This window comes from Bos indicus x Bos taurus, chromosome 17, assembly GCF_003369695.1.
Source record: "Bos indicus x Bos taurus breed Angus x Brahman F1 hybrid chromosome 17, Bos_hybrid_MaternalHap_v2.0, whole genome shotgun sequence".
NCBI classification, from domain to species: domain Eukaryota; kingdom Metazoa; phylum Chordata; class Mammalia; order Artiodactyla; family Bovidae; genus Bos; species Bos indicus x Bos taurus.
The window spans coordinates 32,075,268-32,088,208 of NC_040092.1; the positions used below are offsets into that span (position 1 = coordinate 32,075,268).

Sequence of the window (12,941 nt, forward strand, 5' to 3'; positions counted from 1 at the left end):
TCTTCAAAATGAGTTTGAGGCAACTTTCTGTAAAACACACAGATACAATTAAGTCACACAAGTCACACAGAGGGTAAACAGTCATGTGATTAAGCATTTTTTTTTTTACACATTGTTTTGCTTTGTGCTTGCAGAAGTGGGTGAGACAGTGAGATAGTTAATTCTTTTTGACTGGTAACATTATTTCCTCAGAAAAGACTATTTTCTAACACTAATTTTTTTTTGGCTCTTTTAAAAATACTGAATTCTTAATAGAATTTATCCTGTGGGTCCTGTATAGGAGACATGGAACAATAATAATAATATTCTTCACAAAAAATTTATAGTAGATAGATATGATTTTCCTACTATTCTTTCTTGTGTTAAATTACAGTGAAGACTTAGGGCAAGACATGACAGCCAAATGCAATGCAAATACATTGCTGAGGCAGGTGGGCGTGGGTGGAGGGCCGGTGGGAGTGGTCTCTGTGGCATCTGGAGACTGACCTGTCAGAAGGATGACTCTTGACCACTGTGATGGAAGCAGGCAACTCACCCCCCTGGTGTGGCTTCCTCTGGTGCCTGAGGATTGTCTCCTGGAAGGGACAGGTATCTCTGGGAGGTGAGGGCCTAGATCTTTACTGCTACTGGACTCTTGCTTGATTTCATTGTCATTATTCAGTTCAAAGATGGCCTTATCCGCATGAAGAAAAAGGTCAGCCATAACCTCCAGGATCTTACTTTCTTCTTTATTTTCATCATAGAGCTAGATTTGCTTTAAGTTTAACTTTTTGATGGAAAATTTCAACCATACCCACCACCCAGCTTTAAGAAGTATGGATCTGGCTAATCTTGTTTCATCAAGAGTACATTTTTCACATCCCAGCAGCATACTTTTCCTCCCAAGGACATGTATTTCCACTGTTAGAATCCATTGGTGACTAAACCAGGAGTTCCTTGAAAGCATTATTTGCTTTTCCTTGGCAAATATTCAATTAAAAAGCAAAAAGGTGAAGAAAGAAGAAAAGCCCATGTAGCAGGACAAAGGGCTCTCTTTCCAGTCTTCCTCAAGGAGCTTAACAGCCAACTCAGCTTCTCCAGAAGGGTCAGCCTCTCCAGATGGCTCCAGCTCACCTTCTTTTCAAAAGTCAATTTATAAATGTGTCAGTTCAGTTCAGTCTCTCAGTAGTGTCCGACTCTTTGCGACCTCATGAATCGCAGCACGCCAGGCCTCCCTGTCCATCACCAACTCCCAGAGTTCACTCAGACTCACGTCCATCGAGTCCGTGATGCCATCCTGCCATCTCATTCTCTGTCGTCCCCTTCTCCTCTTTCCCCCAATCCCTCCCAGCATCAGTCTTTTCCAATGAGTCAACTCTTGGTATGAGGTGGCCAAAGTACTGGAGTTTCAGTAATTTGTGTTAATTTACAACAGAAAAATGCATGATCCCAATGCCAAAACAGTTGTCTCTTTTGTTTAAGATGCCCTCCCTACTCGCAAAGATTCGGATGTGACTTAGGGACTGAACAACAGCCTTACTCGGATCTCCTTTGCCTGAACTGAGCCAGGCACATTGACTTCTGCTTGGATTACTTCTAGCAAAGCACTACATTGCTCCTTGCAATAACCCTTAAGCCACGTCCAAACTCATATTTAAAAAATCATCAGCCAAAAACCTGCATAGGTCAACGGTACCTCTTGGTATAGTCTTCGCCCACGTACTCTGAAAGGGAAACGAGTTTCCAGATTGAAGAGGATAAAGTGCGATTGGCATGATAACATTAATATTTTGTGCCCTGTGCTATTGTTTCCTCCCATCCTGCCCAAAGTCAGTGTGGAATTGCTAAAGGGCCCAGGTGTTTCTTGTTTGGTTTGGATTTTTGAGGCTTAAGACCATACATCATTGGTGGAAGACAGTTCCTTTGACCTATTTCTCTGGCTCTTTGGATCTTGACTTTCCTGGAACCTGATAAACAGAAAGTAATGTGTTCCCATTGCTTGGCTTACCCGTCAGGAGTGGAGTCCAGCTCTGCTGATCCAGTCATGTACAACTGGGAAACAGGGAAACAGGCTGGGATTGTTTATTTGGAACTCTTCCAGAGTTTGTGCAGGACTTGAAAAGGAATCATCAGAATGCTGATACATCTTTTTCACAAAGACAGCAATTGATCTAAGTTACAATGTTTTCCTTTCTCAGCAAAAAAAAACAATAATAATAATAATAATAAATGCTTTAAGAACTTAAAATTTTCAAATTGCAAATCTTTTTTCCATCTCATTTCTTCTCTTTTGTCCTATATTATTTCATTCCTGTCTTTTTTTCCTGCTCACTAACCCACTGTTTATTTTTCCATCATGATTTTTCCATCTTGCCATAATACTGTCTTTAGCATTCATTAGAGTGAAATGTGAGATATAGCTGATTACTGTCCAGTAATATCAGTTGAAGTGTTAATTGCTGAGTCGTGTCCTACTCTTTTGCAAACCCATGGACTGTACCTGCCCAGGCTCCTGTGTCCATGGAATTCTCCAGGCAAGAATACTGGGGTGGATTGCCATTTCCTTCTCCAGTTAAGGAAAACTTTAAAGTACATGCTATATTTCAAGTCCAAAATAACATATTAGAATTTCTTCAGTTTTGAAATTATCTCATGCTAAAGGAAGTTATGTTTATTCATACACTTGTTCCTATTAAGCCCATTTCTAGTATCTTGAGGAACTAGTGAAAAAGATTATCTATTTGCTTATGAAAATATTTTGTTATAAATCACATTGAAGAAAAACATTCTATGGCACACAATATTCTATCACCATCAAAAAACTAAAAATGAAAACCATAAAGAAAAAAAGGGAAAAAGTCTTCATTTTTCTCCTAATGCTGCTTAGTTTAATTTAATGTTGAGTTTGAATTGAGATTATGAATAGTTTTTCCTGACAATGTTATTATATTGATTTAAAATCAAAATTTATTTGATAAGTGTCAGGTCAGCTCTCCAACTTACTGTATTTGTATAGAGTACAGTTACAGAAAAATAGCCAATTTAATAAATTTTTTTTTTAATTTAAGGGTCCAGGATTTATAGCTACAATGTGGGGTGTCTTCATGTTTAAGGAAATACAGGTATGTACACAAAAGGTGCAGATCCAGTCAAGAAACATATTTAATAGTATGTGTTATTTCTGAAAACTGCAACACCAAAGCCCAGGGCAGAAAACACGTGAATGAATTTGACAGGTCAGATATTCAAAGTGTTATCATCTCTAATTAGAAAAGAAAATACTAACCATATGATAATTATTATGGGTATGTTTTTCTCCACCCCAACCTTAGAGGAAAAATGCTTTAGTTGACTTTATTTTCCCTTAAGAGATTTTGGTTAAATCATCCAATAAAATCAGATAGATAGAAATTTTATCTAGTGAAAAATGTTAGATAAACAAGATGAAAATTTTTACCCCCCAAATTAAAACATCCTTGAGGCAGATGGAATTTGAGAATAGATTTTTTGTTGTTGTTGAATCTCATGCTTTCCAAAGTCCTCCACATCCAACCAGCATCTTTATAGGAGAACACCCTCTCAAGTGTAAATGATGGTGACTTAAAAGTAGTTCTAGGATGTGTGTGTGTGTGTGTTTTCATTAAACATTGTTTTTAAGATTTTTTCCCCTTTACCTTTATTTGTGGCAAAAGCCTTCAGTTGAGGCTGTGTGAATGGTATTTTGTAGTAGTTTTTACTGAAAACAATATAAATTAGAGACACTGTCAAGGCATTATGGATATAATATTTTTTGCCTTAACAAGAAGCAAATAATTCCTCTCTTTAAGAAGATCTGATGTTGCTAACCTCTGGGAGCCATAAAGTGAACATGTCCTTGGAAAATTCTTAAAATGATTACTCAGTTTTAGGTTTAAAACATCATTTCATTCATTTCAAATGAAATGTGTTGACTTAGAAAGTCATAAGATGTTAATACAAGTAAGATTTTCAGGTTAAAGAAGTAATAAATTTGTTTAGAAGATATTTGGATCACAATCTTGATTGCTGTGTTTTTAAATTTACAAGACAACTTAAAACATTTATAGATGTTATTCTTTTGAATATGTTTTTTACTTATTTTAGTTAGGATTGCTTTCCACAAAAAAAAATAATTTTATGCCAAAGCACACTCTAAATCTCTTCACAAATATTTCATCTGCTTCATGAAGGATAATGAATCCTATTTAAGAACTGGATATTATTCAGCATAACATGCTGAAACCTTAGAAAATCACAAGCCTATTTACAACTGTATGTATAAATAAACATAAACTAAGAATAGATTTATTATGAAGCATGTAAAAATTATTTTACAGTATAACAGTACTGAATTAAAATCTTCTTCCCTAGATAGAGGAACTTACTTGAGCAAGAGAATACCTAACCATTGGGCCTACTGTTAATTCTTGAGAGTCTTTTAAAGAGACACATAAAAGACAAAATGACTTTTTAAGATACCTGGAAAAAAAGCTCAGACCAGTTAGAGGAGGGGCTTTTAAAAATGATAAAACATGACCAAGTAGGGTTTAATTCAGGAATGCAGTAATGGATCATATTATGTATAATGTAATTTATTGTACTCTTTTTAGATAGAAAAGAAACTGTGTAATAGTATATATTCAATAAGTATTTACTAAAATTAAAAACCAGTTTTTAATTGAGAGAACAACCTTTAACAATAGGAGGAATAGGGTATAAGAGGAAGTTTAGCTGATATAAGATGTCTATCAAAAACTATGTAAATACATAACTAAAGTGAAACATAAGCATTCTCTGTCAATTATATCTCAATAGAACTGAAAAAATATGAGTTCTCTATAAGTCAAAGATCTTTCCATCATTGCTGTTACTCAGTATTTTCTGGAGATCATAGCCAATGGGCTAAGATAAAATTAAGACATGAGAAAAATAAGGAAAAATATTGTTTGCATATAATATTCTCTTCTTTAAATTTAAAAAAAATCAGCTGAAAATCTGGAGAACCAATAAGATCACTTTGTAAGGCACTGAAATATAAATATTAAATTAGTAACTTTCCAATATGCCATCAAGAACCAATTAAAAAGAAAAAAAATAAATGCTATTCATACCAACAAAAATGATAAAAATGTAAGAAAATTGCAAGAAATGTGCTGAATTTAAGAAATAATTTCCTATACTCCAGAAGCTTACTACAGAACATCAAAGATTGTCATAACAAATGAGCAACTCACCATATCCCTGATAGAACAGCTCCCTGTTGTTATTGGACAGCATCTCCATTCACCATCAGTGTAATTCCAATAAAATCCCAGGGTGTTCCATCTATAGATGTGCAAGCAAGTGCTTGAGTTTGGCCAAGTATGTATCCAAATAAAGAGAGGGAAGGCAAAGCTGAAAGCACAGCAAATTTTGTTGACCTTTTGGGCTTCCCTGATAGCTCAGTCCTAAAGAATCTGCCTGCCAAGCAGGAGACATGGGTTCAATCTCTGTGTTGGGAAGATCCCCTGGAGAAGGAAATGGCAACCCATTCCAGTATTCTTGCCTGGGAAATCCCATGGACAGAGGAGCCTGGAGGGCTACAGCTGAAAGCTCAATGAGTTTTGTTGACCTTTTAACTCTAGTTAAAACACCTTACAAATCTGTCTACAAGCAGAACTTAAGGAGTGTCCAGTGTACTTATCATTCAAAGCAAATGCCTAACGGCCTCTTGCCAGATGACCTAAAGGACAGTTTTAAACACTTTATATGCCAATGAGTTTAAGAGTTTAACTAGACACTGAAACCAACATCCTATTTGAATTTTTTAAATTATTTTTCTTAAAAACAAAACCCTAGAGGGGAAAAAAAAGCAATTTTTTAAAAAGTTTTTATTAAGGTATAGTTGATTTATGACGTTCTATTAGTTTCTGCTGTGCAGCAAATTAAATCAGTTATACATCTACATATATTGGCCCTGTTTTAGATTCTTTTCTCATATGGGTCATTGCGTATTGAGTGGAGTTCCCCATGCTGTAGAGTAGGTCCTTATCAGCAAAACGTTTCACGTTTGTGACTTGTAGGTCCTGTCAGCTATGTCTTGAAGCAGTCCTGGAAGACACACATTTAAAAGTCCACAACCTACAGCAGTGAGGACTTAATCGGAGATCCGAGCACTGTGTGGAAGAGTTTAAAGATTTTATTTCATTTCAATGCCATTAGTGCTTTGGTTGGACGCTTTGCCCTTGTGACATTCTTTTATATCTAATATCTGTTCCTCTTTGGAAAATTTGTTTTAGAATCTCATATTTAGCTATTTTAAGCTAGACCGCCAGTATATTTTTAGCAACACACTTTAGTCAGAATGTCCACAGTAATCCCAATGCAGGGAACTGTGGTAACAATTTACAAGTCAATAGTGACTTCCAGATAAAGAATGAGATGATTTGTCATTTTACTAGCTGTCTCAGAAATCCACATTAAACACTTTTTGCTTTGGGGAGATTGTTAGCGTGCTCTTTCTAAGAGTTAGCATTCACCTTTGACAAAGTAAAACTATTGCTTTTGCCCAAGTATAATTGGTCTTTTTCTCTAGGAGACTAGGAAGTTTGCTCAGATTCTTAACCTTAAAAGGGAAAAAAATTTTAGTCCCTGAGAACATTGTTCTACTGTCTCCAAAGACAATAAAACATAGAGCTTACAACATATTCACATAATTTGGTTGTAAAGTGCTGGTAATTGAGACCCCATATATTGTTTTTCTTTATGTCAATGATCTCATCAGTTGTTTAATTCACACAGCACATTTGGAAATTGAGTGTATTGACTCTTTGAACAAATATTTATTGAGTGCCTGCTCTGCACCAATACTGGTATCTAGGCAAAGGCTGCAGCCTTTAAGAAAAAGTTGTCAGGAAACCTTAAAGCCTTCAGGAGTGTGTGTGTGTTTATGTGTCTCTGTGTGTTGTATGTGAGTGTGAGTAAATTAGCTGCCCTGTGCTTGGCAAGGTTTTATGCTGTCTTTCACTTGTGGAACTTATACCAGAGTGACTTTTGCAGAGTTTGTGCTGGCAGTGAATCAATTAAGCCAGCCAAATCCAACTTAAAAAGACCACTCTGGTCATCAGATAGATGCAGAATCACCTACTCTAACCCAATTCTTTATTCACATGAAAAATGGGGATATACATTTTTGACATTTTGGTTATATATTAATTGTCATTAGTTTTACTAAAAGCTGATAATAGTATCATATGATTTGACTACCAGGAGATCTCAGTGTAATTGAGATCTTGTTCCACTTGCCTCAGAGTATTGGGTCTACATTTAAACCCAATCATATAGACTGTTTAGCCTGGCAATCATTCAGAGGAGAACAGCCAGGACTATGTGGGAGCTTCAAATTGTTCCCTATGAAGGATGGTCAGAGGAGCTAAAATATTGACCAAGGAAAAAAATGCTTCAGGGATATAGCACATTTATTTTCCTGTGTCTGAGGGTTTATCTTGTGGGAGAGAAATTAGAATCGATCTATCTGAACTCTTAGAGATGGAACTTGTGAGAAATACAGTATTCTACTGAACACAGAGTGGTATGTTTATTCATATAAAGATTGGCTGGCATCCTCCGTGGTTCCATCTTTAAGACCAGTGCACCCACATGTAGCTGGGGGAGTCATCTTTGTTTCTATTTCTCCCTTGCCCTTTAGCTTGGTCTCTGTCTCTCCATCTGCACTTCATCCTCTCTTCCCAGGAGGACTGCTGTCACCTCCTCACTGGTCCCCTTGCATCCACTCTGGCCCCCTCTAATCTGTTCATCATCTGCGAAAGTGTGGGCTTTACAAAATGCAAGCCTGTCTTTTCAATATACTTGGCTCTGCCTGTTCCTCTCATGTCTTCCCACTGCTTGAAAAGTAAATCCAAAGTATAACATGGCCTCTAAGATACCTCCTGCTCAGGCATATGCATAGCCTCCAGCCTCATCAAGCCACACTTAATTCACTGCTGCACCCTCTCAGACCTTCTTTCAGTCCCTGGAAAGTACCATGTTTCTCTTACAACAGAGCTTTGCACACACATTCCTTCTACTCAAAATCTGTATTTGAGATTTTGCTGCCCTCCTCTTCCCCCAATTCACTGATACTTAGGAGCTCAACTCAACTCTAGATCTGCCTCCTTAAGATTTTCTTGTGATGCACTTACAATAGCCACTGCTGTTTGCGTGTTACTCATTCCCATCTCCCACATTACACGAGTCACTGAATAGGGGCACATTTTGCTTACCATTTTAATCCCAGAACATGTGGATGGATAGTAGGAGTGCACATGTATTTATTGAATGGGTAATGACAGAGGACCTGAGAACCTGGAAGATTCATACAGAGGGATAATGGAAAAGCATACAGGAGGTAGACCAGATGGTTAGTAAGGTCCACAGAAATCTTGAGAGTTTGTGCTTTTTATACATTTGATTCAGGTCTTCTTAATGACAGTTATTCTTTTTATTACTCAGGGTCGAAAAAACTACCTGCTGATGATGCTTGCATTTTGCATCATCTTGACTGGAGCCTTATGCACAGCTTTTTCTAAAATTTGACAACCACAAGGCCAGCAGATGGCAGCGGTACTTGAGAACACTTCTCTCCTGGACACAAGAGATTGTGCTGAAAATAGAGTTCATGCTCACACAGCAAGTGGATCTTCATCTGTCCTGGATTAGGGTAAATGATTTTCTTTCCCACAAATGTGACACTGAAGGAAAACCAGCTTTCAGTCAAGCGTAAAAATGAGAAGTTCTTCTAATGAACTGTTTATGAAAGTAGGACTTGACCTCATTGTATCTGAAGATGCTGCTTTGACCACAATATGTGTTTACTGGTATATAACCTAGCAAACAGTGTGGCATTCGTATGTAAAAAATTTTGTATGTGTCCACATTTCCAAAATATGAGCCTCATTCATGAAGACAGGCATAAAAATGTGGGGGATGGAGCAGGAAGAAGACTTATATTATGACGGAATTAGGATCCAAAGATATCTGGAGCCTTTGTGAGAAAAAATAAATGTCAGAGTTGGCAAGTGAATGTTAAAAAAGCCATTTCATTATTTTCAGCCCAGACTTATTTTTACTTCAAATTAATGTTGCCCGATTCTCAATCACCCACCCAGTTAGCTCAAAATGCCTTTGATATCTCCAGATAAAATCCATCCTTAGAGAGCAAAAACTTCCCACTGTTGAGAATATATGTGTAACACATATACGTATGTTTACAAGTATACACCCGTAAATACACATGCATATATGAATGTTCTACTATAAATTGGGGGTAAAATCTAGAATTGCTGAAGCAAGATTCTAGCTTATTACATACCCATGAATATACACCCATATATGTATGTACTCTAACTTGTGGAGAAATTCTAGAATTGCTGAAGCAGGGTTGTAGCTTATCACAGTGAGAATTTTAAGGAACCAATACACTCCATTAGATGTACAATTTAATTTTTTTCTGAAATATATTTTTTCTAAAACCTCTCTTCTAACCAGTGGTTTTCTTTAATTTTTAAATGGTAGTTTACACTAGGTCAAAGAAAATCACAACATGATAATTGTCTTTAAGAAAACTGAAATGGAACGGCTATTACAGTGTTTATTACAATGGTTCCCAAACTCTTAAAATAATAGTATAAAAAAAAACTGGAATAGTGCAGTAAAAGTTTCACCCACTCCCACTTGATGATATCACATTACTTTGCTACTTGGAGGGGCAAAATGTATGTGACTCCCTAGCCGATCTGTGTGGGTTTAAATCTCACCTCTACTTCATCTTAATTGTGTGACTTTGGATAAATGTTCTAGTCAGATTCCTCATCTGTGAACTGGGGCTCTTGCTAGTATCCATCTCACATGGTTACCAGGAAGTCCAAATTAGTGAAAATCTATATTTTCATCATTGTCTGGCACTTGGAAAACATTGTATAATTCTCAGCTATTATTATTACATCTTGTTTGAGGGAAAAAGCCTGTGTCTGTAGATCAGAGAATACATTGTAAGAACCGCTTCCCTTACCACTCCCCCACAACCCAAACAACTACTTATACCTGTCTATGAGTACAATTTAAAAATGACACTGCTTAATTGTTGAATTGCAAATATAAATAAATATTTGATTAACATCTTCCAAAATCTCATTTAATTTTAACCTGAAATGTCACTAACTATACTGATAGCTTTGAATAAATTGATATGAAGCAAAACTATTTTTCTCATTTAAATATATTTAATTTTTTTATATTAATGGCATTGAATTACTTTTTAGTTGAGGTTGCAAATTTGTATGCAAAATTTTAAATGTGAAGTAAAGCAGTTGCAGAGGAAAAATGAAAGGAAAAAAAAAATCCCATTACCACTGTATAGTCTCTGCTATCAGGCAGTGCCTATAGCGTTAGTGAGAGTAGTGTTAGTAAAAGTTAGAGAAAAGAAGCTTTTTCAAACTGTTTACCAAGCCAGCACCTTTTTAGGTAGAGACTAGTCTAAATGGGCAATTGTAGATCTCCACTTTCTTTGCTTGCCTTAGGAAGTTAACGCCCATGTCTTTTGAAGTCTGGGGCTTAGTATGGTCAGATTCTTGTGTTTGCATTAACTTTGTCTTTGCTTTCTGTCTCTTTGTGCAGAGAGGCAGCACTTATTCCCAGTGAGACTGGCATCCTGAGTAAGACTTTTCTACTATCACAACAAAAATGCCTGATTACTAAAATTCCCTAACAGGTGTTAAAGAATGAATAATATAGCATTTCCTCTGAACTACCAAATCTTCTTTTAGTCCTGTTATACCCATTTATTTGTACTGATAGAGTTGCTACGTCTTAGCCGTGTGTGTATCAATATTGGGAGAGCTTCTGAAAAACACACTCAGTAAAAAGATGAGTTGTAGAACCATGTACACGGTATTGCGATACCATTTTTAAAAAACTGTAAAAATCAAAGTAATATGTATATTTTCTATAAATTCATATGTATGCAACATGTTAGAAAAACATGTATGCCAAACTCATAAGGTTTGCTTTTAATGAGGATAAATGAGATTAAAATGGCAACACTGGATCAAGGTAACCTTGAGCATTACCTGTAATACTCTACTTTTTATGGCAATGAATTATCTATGTGTTCGTTAATATGTGTTAAAGAATCAACAGCAAAATAGTTCAGAAGCATATGTCTAAATGTTGAAGTAATTAAAACTAGGCAAAGAGAGTGTGGAGGAATGTTACTTTCATCTTTATCCTTTTTGGTGTTGGTTAAAACTTCAAAACAAGAATGCATACACACAGGTACACACAAATAAAAGCAGCAAAAATCAAGACAGTTGGGAAAATTTCCAGCTTGGGAATCCCACCTCCTAAAGGTGGATGCCAGAAACTCACTTTCATGGCCTCCGTGCAGTAGGATCTAAGCCTAGTTCCATGGTCCTGCTTGAGATCCTGTGAGCTACCAAACATACTTGTTTCAGAAATTTGGCCTCATTAAAAACACATACACACACATACACACACACACACACATACACACAAATATCTTTCAGTCTGTTTATTAACTTTAATGAGGTATAATTTGCATCCAATAAAATTCTCCCATTTTAAGTGACCAGTGCTATTTGAGCTTTAGCAAATACACACCCATATAAGCACCACTACACACTACACACAGAACATTTCCAGCAACCCCAAAAGTTCCCTTCTGCCTCTTTGGAGCTAACGTTATGCTCCAGGCCACGAATGATCTGTTTTCTGTCATTCTAGATTGCTTTTTGCCTATTCTAAAATTTCATATAAATGGGATCATATATAATGTACCCTTCGAATCTGATTTCTTTCATGTTCTAGCCATTTTTGAACAATTTTTCTTGATCTCAATTATAATTCATTCTCAATTATTTTCCCTAGTGGAAGAAAGCATATGTGTGTATTCAAAATAACAACAAAAGCAAAAATGACTAACATTTGGAATTATTATATTTAGTGTGTGATGTATCCTGCTCCAGAAATTCACTGTTTTAAATTAACAGTGTAATTAAAAAGACTTCTTAGCTACTCTTTGAGTCCATTCCCATTCTTTAATGTTCTCTTTTGAGGAGCTGCAAAACATTAAGCTGCTTAAACCAGATCACTTCCATTTTCTGCATGTTGAAAAAAAATGCATACTCTTGGGTTTCCTACAATGGCCTAATGGATTACTATCTCTGGGGCTGCAAAGTATGAATGTGCACTTTTTACAAGTGCTCTTGGTGATTCTTATCACACCTGAACTCTAAATTCTTTTGAATCTGTGACTTATACCTTGATATTTAAAGGATTTCAAAGTACTAAGTTCTTACAAAATAAAGAATATTGTCTTCTACCTCTAGAGGAAGAGAGAAAAGTTATTTTTAAAAAACAGGTATTCATTTAATTTTATGAAGGTTTGGGGGAGAAAAAAACAAAATGCTTAAAACCATTCCATTTAAGTGGTATTTTTAGCAAAAAAATAGCAATAATAATAACTGGGCATTGTATTATTATTTTTGGTTCAAACACTTAATTTCCATATGTTGAATCATCTCCAGGTAGTGGCCACATCTATTTTCAGTCATATATTCATTCTTTTTTCCTTCTTTTCCCATACAGACCATTACAGAGTATTGACTAGAGTCGCCTGTGCTATACAATAGGTTCTTATTAATTATCTAGTGTATTTTAGTGGCCAATCTGAAGTAGCCTCAGATTCTGCAAACTGACTCTTTCTTTCTTTAATAATAAAATCTCTAACACAATTCATATTGACAAGATCTCATGAAACCAAACAAAAATCCCAACTTCCAAATGGATATTTTGCAGCAAGATCCAGTGAAACAAATCACTGGAAATGAACTGGAGAGAAAAGTGAAAATTGTTTCATGTGTGGAGACAGCAGGCTGCAAGCCTGACCC

General features: G+C 36.0%; 1 protein-coding gene across 4 annotated transcripts in view; it reads left to right on the forward strand.

Annotated features, from left to right (window-relative positions):
- TMEM144 (transmembrane protein 144) overlaps positions 1-12,066 on the forward strand; it is a 49,499-nt gene extending 37,433 nt beyond the window's left edge. For 2 of the 4 annotated variants that reach the window (XM_027567224.1, XM_027567226.1), the window contains exons 11-12: positions 3,048-3,101; positions 8,488-12,066. In XM_027567224.1, coding sequence (XP_027423025.1) covers positions 3,048-3,101; positions 8,488-8,571 — 138 coding nt within the window. In that variant the 3' untranslated portion in view covers positions 8,572-12,066. The remainder of the gene's footprint in view (positions 1-3,047; positions 3,102-8,487) is intronic. The other 2 variants (XM_027567225.1, XM_027567227.1) reach the window with 1 other exon arrangement.
- The last annotated feature ends 875 nt before the right edge of the window (positions 12,067-12,941 follow it).